At 39.5% G+C, this 14,304-nt stretch overlaps 1 protein-coding gene across 3 annotated transcripts in view; it reads right to left on the bottom strand.

The window, feature by feature from the left end:
• Nucleotides 1–14,304, bottom strand: part of bcar1 (BCAR1 scaffold protein, Cas family member) — an 84,026-nt gene that overhangs the window by 27,618 nt on the left and 42,104 nt on the right. For all 3 annotated transcript variants that reach the window (XM_030425702.1, XM_030425704.1, XM_030425703.1), the window contains exon 2: nucleotides 3,593–4,327. In XM_030425702.1, the coding sequence (XP_030281562.1) occupies nucleotides 3,593–4,327 (735 nt within the window). The remainder of the gene's footprint in view (nucleotides 1–3,592; nucleotides 4,328–14,304) is intronic.

The raw sequence follows: 14,304 nt of genomic DNA on the forward strand, positions 1-14,304 counted from the left end.
CTATACTCTATGCAGATTTATAAAGGCATGCTAGGAAGTATCAGATCAAAACAGGATCTCCCTTCAACATACTTTTAGTATCTACTTCCTTCTGATAATTGCTCTAAACAAAATCTTTCAGCTGCTGCATGATGTTTTACACAATTTAATGTTTAAGTCTTCCTGCACTAAATGGTCAGTTGTTGTTTTTTTATTCACTTCATTCACAGTGCCCCCAGGCATTCATTATCATTACTGTATTTGTTGCATCTATTCGTCAGAGCTGACTAGCCTCATGCTGCTAGTTCTCTCCATTTTACCTTACAAATACACCTTCAGTCAGTTGTCAAAAAATCAAACCAGTTGAAGCCTGTAGACAGGATCGGACCAGCAAAACTGGAAACCTGCACAACCCACCAGTGATGCCTTATGTCCCTGATACCGAGCTTCATTTTCTCAACAACAAGATGATGTGCAGCAGTTTGGTGCTGGAGATCATAATAATACATCAATAATAATACTAGCAATAACAACAACAACAATAATAATAATTTTAATAATAATAATAGTAGCAACATTATTATTACTATTGTTAATATTAATAGTATTAGTAATGTTATTACTATTACCCTATACTATTAATATCAATGCATTTATATAGCACTAGTTATACTGAATCTTTATAAATCAAAGCCTGGCCCCTAGATTTTAAGGCGAAACCCCACATCTCAGAATCTCCCTAGAGCTGCCCTTCTCAGGAGAGGTGCTACTGTTGATAAAAACCTTGTTTTTACAAAGCAATATAGATGTGGATTAAACAGTGGTCATGTTTAACACATTGAAGTGAGGAACAGTATAACAATAACCAACGACAATGAGCTGTGAGATGAAAAACTGCAGACAGGCTTGTCCCCAACACATCATAAAAGTGACCATCAGAAATATCGATTTTTCTATATCAATTCTAATCATTTGAAACAGTTTTGATATCAATCTTCTGCCACATTCTGCCTTTTTGACGGCAAGTTCACACACACACACACACACACACACACACACACACACACACACACACACACACACACACACACACACACACACACACACACACAGAGCCTCCATCATCAGTTTTGGTTGACAAAGGAAACAGCAGGAGTCCTGCCTGGCTATACTTTGAGGTAAATGAACAAGGAAGGGCAAAGGATATATCAAAAAAAAATCTGGACATTAGAATAAACTAACTTTTAACAATGTGGTTTGCATATAGTTTAAACGAGTAGCAATTTGCAGTCAGATTTTACTGTTTCACTTTAGCGCCAGTTACAGACAGTTGAGTGGAGATGAGGTCATATGTTACGGAGCAGGGGCACAGCTGGACCCAACATCCCCATCATCACCAACACATACACACACAACACTAGGGCTAACAGTGGTACACATATGGCTCCCTGCTGCGCTACAGCAAGCCTGGAGGGGCTTTCCCCACGGTACATTGTCACCTGCTGATGCAGTAAAGTGCTTATTCACCCAACCACAAGACCAGTGCTGAATTATTTACAACTTCATTATTTCCCTGGTCCTCCTCCTCCGCACACGGACACGTGCACACACGCACGCACATGCTCACGTGCACGCACACACACACACACCTTCTCTACCTTTTCTCCTTTTCTGTCTCTCTGCTGCTTGGTATTCGTCTCTACGTTTTCTTTCTCATCAAGTGGAACTATTCAGCATGTTGTTTCAGTCTAGTGGGGCATTTGATGTGGAGTGTGAAAATGTATATTAATTAGGATAAAGTTCATTATGGGATTCTGTCACAAGGACAACACATTTTGTAGTTTTTCAATGGTTTGTAATGAGTTTATCTCTCTCATCGTCACTGGTGATACTTCATTATGATTGGCAGGCAGGTTTCTGTTTTAAATGATGGACATTTCTTTGCATAAATCAGATGGCAATTTAGCACCAGTCTTATGTCTGAATAATAACCCAAGACACTTTAAAGTCAGGACTATTCCCTGATTAGATTATCAATTTCAACATGCCAGCAAAAACACACAGACGGATAGGGATGGGTCATATCTACCGAAATTGGCATATGACAATGTCTGAAGTGACATTGTGAAACAAAGCAATGGACCATGATTTCATTTTTGCAGGGTGGAAGCAAGTAAGAACAATTCTCTCCAGCTCACCACTGTAGTCACCAACACTTCCAACTGTACACCCCACCAACTGTCTAACCCAGCCAACCCTTGAAAACTCTGGTTACCACCTCCAGCAAGGGGAGCAGGCAGAACATCTCTTTGTCTCAGCACCATATGTTGGTTCACACTAGAGGATGTTGACCCAGATTTTCTAGTCAATATTAGTTATGGAGATCACCTACTAAAAGCTGTGTAAAAAAAAACTTGTGAACTGCTCAATCATCAATGGCAACTAGGAGCTCCGGGAATGAGCTACAGCCAATGAGACTCTCTTGTCCTTTCTTCCCTTTCTCTTCTCTACTGTCACCCATGATAGCTCCCTTAACCCAGTCTGATCCCGCTTGTATTAGTAAAATACTACTACTAATAATAATAATAATAACAATAACAATGATATTAACATATGTTAGTTAAATAGTTCTTTTCACAACACTCAAAGACAATTATGCTTAAAAGTTAAATTAAAGCAAATTATGTTTAAAAAAAAGGAAATTAACACATTATCATCAAAGATTAAAAGCAGTTCTGAAAAGGGTTTTGATCAGTGATTTGAACATGGACGGGTTGGTGCAGTCTGTGCCTAATACTGTCTGCTTCTGACCAGTTCACTGTCAGATTGTTAGCAAATAAAGAGCTGTAAATGTTATATTGCATCTGTCATCAGGCTGTGGACTTCCCGATTGTGGGCTGTAAAGAAGGCTACAAAATGACAGTAGAGTCAATACATTCAAAGGTACATGTACAGTTGGCTACTTGCTGCCTGGACAATATAACCAACATAAGCAACAGGTCGCAAAAGAGGTTTTACCATAATGTTTCAGAAAGTACTGTACTCTAACCCATTATTTTTCTCAGCAGATAATGTAGTAATGCAACAAGTTACTTTTAATGTCAGTAATCTTGTATGTAATGAGTTATTTTTACGTCGTAACCCAACTTGTTTGGTTCATGCTACTGTGATGTTGAGGATGATGAGAAGACTGAGGCCAGAATGAGAGGAATAAAATATAATAGATAGGGGATGTATGTCCTTGCTAAACTACAGTACGAACAGACTGCAAAAATAATCCTTGCTGCTTGTGCATCCTAACCCCCATATTCCACCAGGCCAGTCAGCATCTATTATTAATGAAGTCCAGCAACACAGTCACCGGACTTCATTGTATCCCTTTCCACATTTAAGAAGCTTCCTAGAAGTAGATCTCTGCTGTGCTGTGCAGAGAATACATGTTGGGTCTGTTTCTGACAGTGGACAGCAGAACAGAACGAACCAGACAGGAAGTCAGACAGCAGAACAACAAACACCCTGTACAGACTTGAGATCTACAGCAAAGTTGGAAATATTAACAATAAATAAACTTAGAATGGACAAAAAATTCCAAAAAAGTTCCACTTTTCCTTACCTTGCCCAGGGGCTTGTTGCTGCTCTCCCAGTTTCTCTTATCCAGGGAGGGGGGCACCTGGTACACATCCTGCCCAGCCCCTGTTCCTGAAGGTGGGGCTGCTCCCTGGCCTGGGCCTACAGAAGGAGGTACCTGGTAGATGTCCTGCCCAGGCAGCTGGTACTGTCTCTGGGCTAGAACTGGAGCATTGTTGGGGGGTCCTGGTTGGGCCTGTGGAGCGGGTCCACTTGGGCCAGAGGGGATCTGGTACAGACTTTGGGGACTTGGTTTGGGGCTGTGGGAGGCTGGCATCATGTACACAGAGTCAGGATTGGACTGTGCAGGGTTGGGGGTGGAATAGGCTGGGTGCATAGACGTGTACTGAGTTGAGGGGAGGGGCTTGTTGGTGAACCCGGAGGAGGACGTAGAGATGGCTGTAGATGATGGAACTGGTGTTGGTTTGGCGTAAGTGCTGTGAGGGGGGGGTGGACGCTGTACTAGGGAGACAGGACAGGAAGTGGCTGAATCTGACGTGGAAGGCAAGGGATGTGGCTGCTGCTTGCTGTCGTACATGCCGACTAGGATCTTGAGACGGTTGCCGGGGACAATGCCTTGGCGACCATGGAGGGAGCAGAGCCACCAGCCGTCCAATCCCTGCGTGTCCCTCTCCAACACCGTCATGATATCACCTTTGCGGAAAGACAACTCGTCCGGAGACTCTGCCACGTTGTCATACAATGCCTTGGCCAGCACATTCTGTAGAAAAGGATAGACAGAATTACTTTTAAAAATACTGTTGTGACCAGTAGCCTAACAAAACATAGCAGCAGTAAAACATCTCATCTATAAGGTCGGTTTGTGAAATATCTGTCACTCTTTAGATTTTTACTATGTAGAACAAGAACTGCACAATGTAAAACAATGCGAAAGGACAAAATAACGTATCGTTTGGTTTATCTGTCTATTAAAATGTTCCTCTCTGTACTGTGCACCGTGTTCATGTCAGTTTTGATTCATATTTTTTGGCCCCCGTTAATAGATAATTAAAATTTCATCTCAATGAATGAATTTAAATGTGTGAACCTGAGATAGAGTCATGACAGTTGATGAGCCGGTAGCATGTGAAAAGTAAAGTATTAATCATCTCTTACAGGTGCACTAGATAGATGATATCTCCACTGTGGTGTCCAACAAACCAAATTAGGATTTACTCATTTATAAAGGTGGTGGTAAGTGTTATCTTTGTGCTTGTGTCTTGTGTTTATATAAGCTGTTTTCTGTTTCTGCTACCCTTATGTTCAAAGGCACACAAAAGTACAAAAGGTTAGAGAAAGATTGTGCTTATGGATTTAAAAAACCAGCTTTGGTACCGCTTTATATCAACCATCATTCAAAAATGATACATTTATAGCTAATTACTCTTTAGTTAATAGTTAACACGCTCACACAAAGTACACTGCAGCAATGCACTCATACTTAGATCCATAAGTTTTATATTAGATACGATGGTAATAGTAACATGTAACAATAGTGGCACAAAAGAGTTTGTGTGTCACTGGAGTCTAAATCCAGAAAAGATTTACTATTATGGACCATTTAGGTTGAATCTTACCAACACGTAGAAGTACATACATGACCATCTCTGTGGAAGCCCAGTGTGCAAACAGACACACCTTCTCTCAGTCTCTCTGGAACACTTTGAAACTAAACCAATATTTGTCGTGCACGTCTGAGCTCAGCCTGCTCTGCTCTCTCTCTCTCTCTGTGTCTGAGTTCCACCCCAACTATCCCAGACTGGTGCAGCCTGAACTGGCCACATGCCAGCTCCACACACACATGCTTGCACAACAACCCAGGCACAAAGCACTGCCCATTTAAATGAGGCCATGTAATTGGCATCCAGATTTATAGTCAGACTTGTCTTTCACTGCACTGACAGCCTGTTCATGGCTTCACAGTGGACTGAGAACAAGACGGAGACAAAGATACTCAACCCTCATATACTGACTCCATCCAATTCACTGGGGCAGTTCACATGCACAGAAAACATCACTTTTAAAAGGAAAAAATACACTCCAGACACTCCTCCACAATTATATGGTATAGTTACTAGGATCTTTCGAGATAACTGCTTTCAGTTTGTGACATCACAGCTAGTTGACTGTCCAGTATGTATCTAACAGTGTGATGTGGAAATTTAAAACCTCCCGTGTACACTATGAGTGACCTTTTCAGTGAAGCATCTTAAAAAGATAAGTTAGTGAAAACTTCTCCTTTAAGCCTGGTGTTGATCAGAGTAGAGTAGATTAATGGATAGTAATTTTGCATTATTTTCAATCCAAAGCATTCCCATTGCTACTAAAACATAACTTTAGTACGCTCCTTCCTTGCAGGGAGATTCCCATCAAAAGTGGCAGTTTATTTTGTCTTGCTAAGACCAAGTATTGAATAGTATCTGAAAGAATGATGATAACCTAGTTTGAATTGTACCCATCTTCTGATAAATTCAGCATCAAAAGTATATCAAGTTTTGGACGATTTGTAGATTTTTTTTTTTCCATGCTGTTCTTTGATGTCTTTTTCAGTCTTCCCAGCCTGTTGTGTGTTAACACTTAAATATTAGGATAATCATTTGTTTCCTCTGTCAAACAGTTAAACAGCTGGGTTACTCTGACACTCCCACAGTGATTCAGATATACTGTATGTGCCATGTCCTTTTCCCTGTACCATCGTCTCTTTGGAGTTCTCTAGTATCAGTAAGAGTGTACTGTATATGCCCACACACACACACACACACACACACACACACCAGAGTTACTGCCAGCAAATTCTGTTTCCAGTGTGAGTGCTGAGTTGATGATGAAAGCACCTCTCTGTCTGATGTCCGCTCTTTCTCTCACTAAGTCTTGACAGAAATGAGCACAACTACTGAGAAAGATAGATAGAGAGAGATAGAGGGGACAGAGAGAGAGAGAGAGAGAGATCACAGAAACCCCCTCTCTGTTCCATTCCAGCATCCAGAGAAACAGGAAGTGCATTGAGGATGATTCACACACCATCCTGCTGGACGATGACTCAGTGACTTGACCCTGAGGTCTGAGAATCACCCTCAATAGGTTCTCATGCTCTCTCTATTTCTGTCTCTCTGTGACACCCACTTGTGAATGTTTTAGAATAAACTTAGTTGCTCTGATTAAAATTGATACTGAATTGTGTTAATTACATTTCAATAACTCTGAATTGTAAATCTAACAGAAATGAGACGCTGTGAGACTTAGTAGCTTAGACGCTCCACTACCTCTCCTTAAAGTACCTGCTGACTTCAGTAAATGTGTCTGTGGTTTCTGACTAAATTTCCCACCTGATTAACTACATACAGTTTAAGATGAATGAACAACATCAGCTACATGGAAACTCAAGTTTCACTTGTTTATTAGTGAACAGAGAAGGATTTCTGCCTATTCATAAACATTCAGCAGAAGCAGTTTCTTTCAGAAGTCCAAATGCAGGTGCTGTTTGAAATGTTATTGTTTGGAAAGGTTCAGTTGCTTGGCCTCCAGCACTGCTCCCTGCAGCTTTCTTAAGCAGGAGACACAGCATCTCATATGCACCACTATGTTTTTCAACAACACAGTAACATAGAAATACATCACCAGTTTTTGAAACATGAGTTTACACCTAAAGAATGAATTATTATCATTGTTATTTCTGCTTCTTTTAAATGACGTAAAATTGGCTGAATGTTGGTATCAAGTTTTTAGAGTTTAATTGCCTAACACTTTACACAAATTTAAAGGCGCTGTATTCCGGCAGCAAACTGTAGGTAAGCAATTTGTGTACTTAATCCACAGATTGAACTGTTGAAGGCCCAGACAGCTCTGTGCAAACATGGCTGAAAGCCTTCAAACATCCTTGTCTGTTAATCAGCGTGAGAAAACCTTCAAGCAGACACTTGTACATCCTTCTACAGAGGCAAACTGGGGGTGTGAAGAAATGAGAACACAGTCGGAGCTAATCACATTACCCAGACTTCCCAGGATAAATCTCGGCATCAACAGGCCCAAGCAATGTGATGTGACCATGCTGACTGTTGCCAGGACAACCAGCTGCTGCGGAATGACACCAGAACTTTAATGGTGTCGTCTCATCAGGGAGATGAAAGAGAATGAAAGAGAGCACAAGATAGGAAAAAGAGGAGTCGAGGAGTTTAAAAGGCTGAAGATCATGTAAAACACTGAGACCTGATTGAACACAAATAACTCCCTAAGAAGTTCATAAAGGCTTTTTAATTTGACCTTTTTGTTACTCACTGTGTGAGGAATTCAATAGTAAGACTTGTCTGCTTTGTTTTACCTTTGTAATGTTTTCCTATCTTTGTCTTCAATCCATGAGGAATAAATACTGATGAACATATAACATAACAATGTCCATCATAACCTTATACATATCATCAAAACACATACTTAGATCAACCCAATATTTATAGAGCCTTGATGCAAAGCAAAGAAACATGAGTGTCTGTCACACATGATATTATTTCTACCAGGAAATACTGAATATTTCTTTCATTTCTGTCATTTTATTTAGAAATGAATTTTGCTCAAAATGAAAGAAAATACCTGATAAACCAAACGTATAGTGGCCAATTTTTGACAAAAGTCTCTATACCCAACTTTTTGACTCAAGATTTCTGCAAAAAAACAAACCATTAAATAGTGAAAGTAGAGAGGGGCAATAATAATAATACATAACAACAACCGCTCATCATTGATCACTTTGAGGCTGACACAAATGGTTGCTATGTGTTGATTCATGGATTCTTATATGGTGAAAAAATGACAATTCATAATGTGTACGCTGCTCTCGATATGAATGCATCCATCTTTACTACTATGACTGATTTACTGCTTAAATATAGCTGTTCATTTATAATTTTGGGTGGTGATTGGAACTGTGGACACCACATTAGATAGGAAACCAGGTTTGACCACAACTAAGAGGAATTCTAGAAAACAAGCCCTGCAGCAAATGTTGGATGAGGCTGTTGTTGTAGATATATGGAGGATAATGCACCCTCATGACAAAGATTACACATTTTTCTCTTAAGCACATAAAACGTATATTCTATAATCGATTTCTTTTTGGTATCTAAAGTATCTGCAGAGCTTACATAAAGTAGCAGTATTGGGAACATTCATATATCAGATCATGCCCTGATTACAATAGAGATTTCTATTACTAAGTCATATAAACACCGACATTTCTGACAATGTAATAGGCCAATACTGTCAGACCCTGAATTTTGTTTCATGGCAAAAATCTAACTTTTGGAATTCTTAGAAGTAAATGATAACCTATGGGAAACCCCAAAAGCCTATCTGAGGGGCATGATGATATTCTACTGTGCTACCAGAAAGAAGAAAATAATGAAAGAACATAGAAGATAAAAAAAAAAAGCTGCAAGGTGCTGAATCAGAGCATAAACTAACTTTGTCTAAGGAAAGCTGGGACAAAGTTTTAATCGCTTGATCTGCACCTAACACATTGCAATCCCAAAAGTCAGAAAAGGCACTATTCCTACAGAAGCACAAGAGGTATGGATATGGAAATAAATCAGGACATTATTTAACTAATTCAATTAATAACAACCTAGCAATGCAATCTCAAAATTGAAAGATAAAAATAGTGAATTAGTATATACATCCTCTGAGATGTCAAATGTCTTTCAGGATTTGTTTTGTTCAGTATATTAATCAGAGTTTAGGAAAAGAGGCTGGGATGAATATGTTCATTCAAAACCTTACCTAAGGTTAGTGATGTTGATAGGAATCTGCTTGATGTTGAAATTACATCTGAAGAGGTTGAAAGAGCCATTACTAATTTTAAAAAATGGGAAGGCATGTGGTTCGGATGGATTCCCATCTGAAGTATAGAAGACTTTTAAATACTTTTCTGAACCTGTATTAACGAGTATTTTCCAGCACTCTTCCCAGGTTAGGAAACTACCTAAAACAATGCAATTGGCCACCATCAAGGTAATACTGAAAGAACAGAAAGACCCGCAGATTTCTTCCTCATATAGACCTAGGGCTGCCCGATAATTTTCATTGTCATCGCGGTATGAACATGGTCGATAAACTCATCGCAAAAGACTGCCTGACATGCGAAGAATAAGACAAATCATTTTGTTTACATGCGCCATGCATGCACCGTGAGCATGCCAACATTTAGCCTATCAGACAGAGCCCTGGATACAAGGGCCAATCAAATGAAACCCCAGCTAGCCGTTAGCTACCCTGACAAAATTAATCGTTATTAGCTTGGTGGTGGTTGCCAGGTTATGATGGCTGAGGGAGGAGAGAAAAGCCATGAAAATGTGGTTGACGAAGACCTTGTGGTGAAAAGAAACAGCACTCATGCTTTATGGATTCAGGAGAGATGATGTGTTACAAACACAGGTACTGTGTAAGACATGCCGAGCAGTTGTTGCGACTTCAAGAGGAAACACAACCAAGCTCCATCACCACCTGCAATACAACCATAAAGACCTACACCAACAATTCAAAACTAACATTAGCCATCATTAACTGTATAGTTAATAATATGCTTACTTCAATATTGGTTTATTTATCGCAAGTTATATCATCATCGCAATATTGAACAGTGTGATCACAAATCGCAGATTTTCTTCATATCGTGCAGGCCTTTATAGACCTATATCAATTTAAAATATAGATGCTAAAATGGTGACCAGTATTTTGGCAAAACACATCTCAATTCAGCATGCCTAAGTTAGTTGCCACAGATCAAACTGGGTTTGTTAAAAATCGCCATTCATAATTAAATATCTGATGATTACTAAGCCTTAAGATTTAACAAGAATAATGCAGTAAAAGTCACATCAGATGCTAAAAAAGCATTTAATAGAGTAGAATGTAATTGTTTATTCAGAAGACTTTTCTTTTGGTGATATTCTCATTGATTTAGTCAAATTGGTTTATGCATCTCCACAAGCTGCTGCATCTGTTAATGGTTTGAGTTCCCAGATATTTTGCAAGAGATGCACACAACAAAGCTGTCCCCTGTCTCCTTTACTTTTTGCTTTGATCAAAAAGCCTTTAGCTGAAACTCTATAAGCAAGTGACCAGGTGAAGGGTATTCTAACAAATATCAGAACACATACAATTTAGGGATTTAGAGAGAGAGAGAGAGAGATATAAATCTATATAGATACATACATTTATATATCTATGAAATGCATGAATGGTTGCAAAGCACTTGAATGGACACTTGGAGTGTCCTGCTGTTGGTATAGATTTACAGCAACTCCAACTGCTGTAAGAAAGAAGAGAGAAAGGGAACAACAGAAAGCTGTCCACTGAGGGGAAAGTAATGTGAACAGCTGGTGGACTGAGCTCAGTGTAGACAGGTCGCTCATCTGTGTGAGTGAATGTATGCATGTGTGTGTGTGTGTGTGTGTGTGTGTGTGTGTGTGTGTTTGCACAGCTTAATGTCCTTTGTTTCTTGCCTCCTATCTGACCCCTGGGGACAAATACTAGCCTGCACAGGAGGTTTTGTGTGTGTGTGTGTGTGTGTGTGTGTGTGGGTGTGTGCATTTGTGTGCGTGTGTGTGCGCCTGCATGTGTGCATATGCCTATTCACTACATTGCAGTAAACAAATCAGAATAAAGATACTCTATGGCCTTCCCACTCTTTGCACTTTTCTCTTGTCATTCTTCTGCTCAGTCATCTCTTAGCTGTCCAGCAGTAAATCAAACAGCTCTCTCCAGTAGCGGCCTATAACCACTTCATGTTAACCAGCAGTCACTCCTGACCTGATAAAATCATTATTTTAAAATCATGTCATCTGACAAAATCAACATAAATACAGCTGCTAGTGACAATTAAAATGAACATCACAGCCCCCAACCCTTATTTGTCAGATAACATCAAGGGTTTGGAATAGCTTTGTTTGCCCTGTACACACTGAAACAGCAAACTGGCATCTTAAGATTTCAACACAATGCAAGGCTAAATTTTAGGGTGAGAAAAACAACGTTTTATTCTTTACTAGTGCATTGCCCGTAGGAAGCATGTATTCCTACAGAAAAGTGGGAGGTTCAGTAGCTTTTTCATGGATGGCCAAATGAGGCTGTGTTTGAAGGTGGGACATCAGGGATATAACTTTTGATTATATCATTATATTATTTCATCTTAAGAACTATTTACCTTGTCTAGTTTGGTGTCATTATTTTCAGCACAACCTCACATGTAACTGTACAGTTATTTTTTTTATTTTGACATTGATATTAACACTATGGACCTAAAATCACAAAATAACATAAAATCAGAGTAGGAAAAAGTTATTTTTTACTGTGAAAATCACCAACAGTTTAATGAACCAATTGCATTAGTTATAATGCAAATATAAATTGTTGTTTGCTAAATTTTTGCACAAGTTTTTGAAATTTACAAAGTTATATGTATCTATTTACATTTAAATGTAAATAGATACATTACTATACGATAGGGTTGTGTTGTTTATAGTACTACATGTAGTTTGACATTTCCCTCAGCCATGTCACAGTGGGAATTGAAGGCACAATGATCACCTTATCTCAACAGTGAGACGTGAGTTATGTAGTATTTCTCAGAGCGAATACATGGAATGTCACATTTTTTCGATTTTTTGTCTGCATCAAAGTCATTCTGGTCTGAGCTTATGTGATAGAGCCAGTTTTGTACTGCTTCATTCTGTGACATAAAATAATTAGTAAAGCACAATCCAACAGATTAAATACTGCCATATTTAAAGTGTCACCAACAAGCAAATTTAACCATTGAGTACACACACGAGCATCTCGTGTGTCATCTGACAAAATCAACATAATTACAGCTGATAATGACAATTAAAATGAACATCACAGCCCCCAACCCTTATCCTGTGTCTCGACACTCGAAATACAGCATCTTGTGTGTGTACTTGATGCACAAGATTTGTGCACTCAACTCACAAGATGTGTGTACGTGACGCACGAGACACGTGTGTTGCGTACACACATCTTGTGCGTCAAGCTCTCTCTCTCTCTCTCTCATGACAGCATTCCACAGCCTCCACATACAAACACACAATTGTTGTTACTTCACATTCCTTTGGTATCCCCCCCCCCCCGACAGACACACACACACACACACACACACACAAATTTCACTATAAAGATGAAAAACCAACAAATACAGCACAGCGATCCTCTTTTTCCGTCTTTCCTTCCTTCCCCTTTAGTCCCTCCCCCTGTTTTTCCTGTCTTGGCACGCCAGACTTCTCTTGAGAAATAGTTGTGAGAGCAAGGGTAATTTGTGCAACAGAAAGAATCCTCCACCCACTGGGGCATCTATGTGGAGCTGATGCTTACAACATTCATATTTAACATATTAACATTAATATGGTGGAAAATTGTAGTGATCAGTAATTCAAATATGTGACCAAAATCCAAACCTTGCTTTTTTGTGACATTATGCAGTTTTTAGAGTTCTATAATTACATTTTGTTTTATTTATTGAGTTTCAAAGATTTAGATTTTCTAAACAGCCCCAGTAGCTAACTGTTATTACAGGATGCTTTAACAAGTGATGATCCCAGCTGAAGAATTCCTGCCTTCAGGCTGTGAATAACAGCAGAAACAACAGCAGGGATTGTGTAGCCTGAAGCACAGGATAGACTCACAGAGGCGTGGCCTGGTTGTTGCTTAACCTGTTGACAGACAACTCTGGCAGCAACTTATGAATAGCTGTGTGCTGCCAGACACACATGCACGCACACAGATAGTTGGCTCATTCAAAGTAGCTCCTCCTTGCAAACAAAAAGACAGAAATAGAGGTAGAAATAGAATAGCTCTCATAGAGCACATGCGTCTGCCAACACTTCCCTTTAATTTAATCAAGCTTAATCCAATATCAAATAAAATATATTTAAATTCACTAAACCAGTTTTTTTTATTTGGATCTACATCAAATTGTACTTACTCATAGAGACCAACCATAACTATGCCTGATTTTATCAAAAAATTGTAATGAATGAAAGTGTCAAAAAACACTTGCAATGTTAAAGGAAGTGAGAGAAAATGTATGGATCCATCGCTTTATTGGATGTGCTCCAAACTTAAAGGAGAACTTCGGCCGATTTAAACATGCAGCTTCATTGCTCAAGCTACCCTTGACTTGCCAGTACCGAAGACGCCAACACATTTGGTCCAGCCATTACAGAGCTCCGTGAACGGAGACTTAGCATTGAACGCTAACAGCATGGGGTCAGAACTTTACACTGTGTTTTAAGCGTCTTAACATGCTCCACATCTCACACCAAAAGTTACGCAACATCAGCAGACACCTTAGCACACAGCACTGTAGCGTGTATGACTCAAAATGAATAAAAAAGTAGTTAAAACAGTGTGTTTGTGCAAGGAGCTACTTACCTGTTTGTTGACATACGTGTCTTCCGGTAGCTAGACCAAACTAGTCGATCCGTCGAGCGTGCTGATGTTGCATAACATTCGGTGTGAGATGTGGAGCATGTTAAGACGCTTAAAACACAGTGTAAAGTTCTGACCCCATGCTGTTAGCTGTCAATGCTAAGTCTCCGTTTACAGAGCTCTGTAATGGTTGGACCAAATGTGTTGGCGTCTTCGGTACTGGCAAGTCAAGGGTAGCTTGAGCAATGAAGCTGCATGTTTAAA

This window comes from Sparus aurata, chromosome 8 (assembly GCF_900880675.1).
Source record: "Sparus aurata chromosome 8, fSpaAur1.1, whole genome shotgun sequence".
NCBI lineage: Eukaryota > Metazoa > Chordata > Actinopteri > Spariformes > Sparidae > Sparus > Sparus aurata.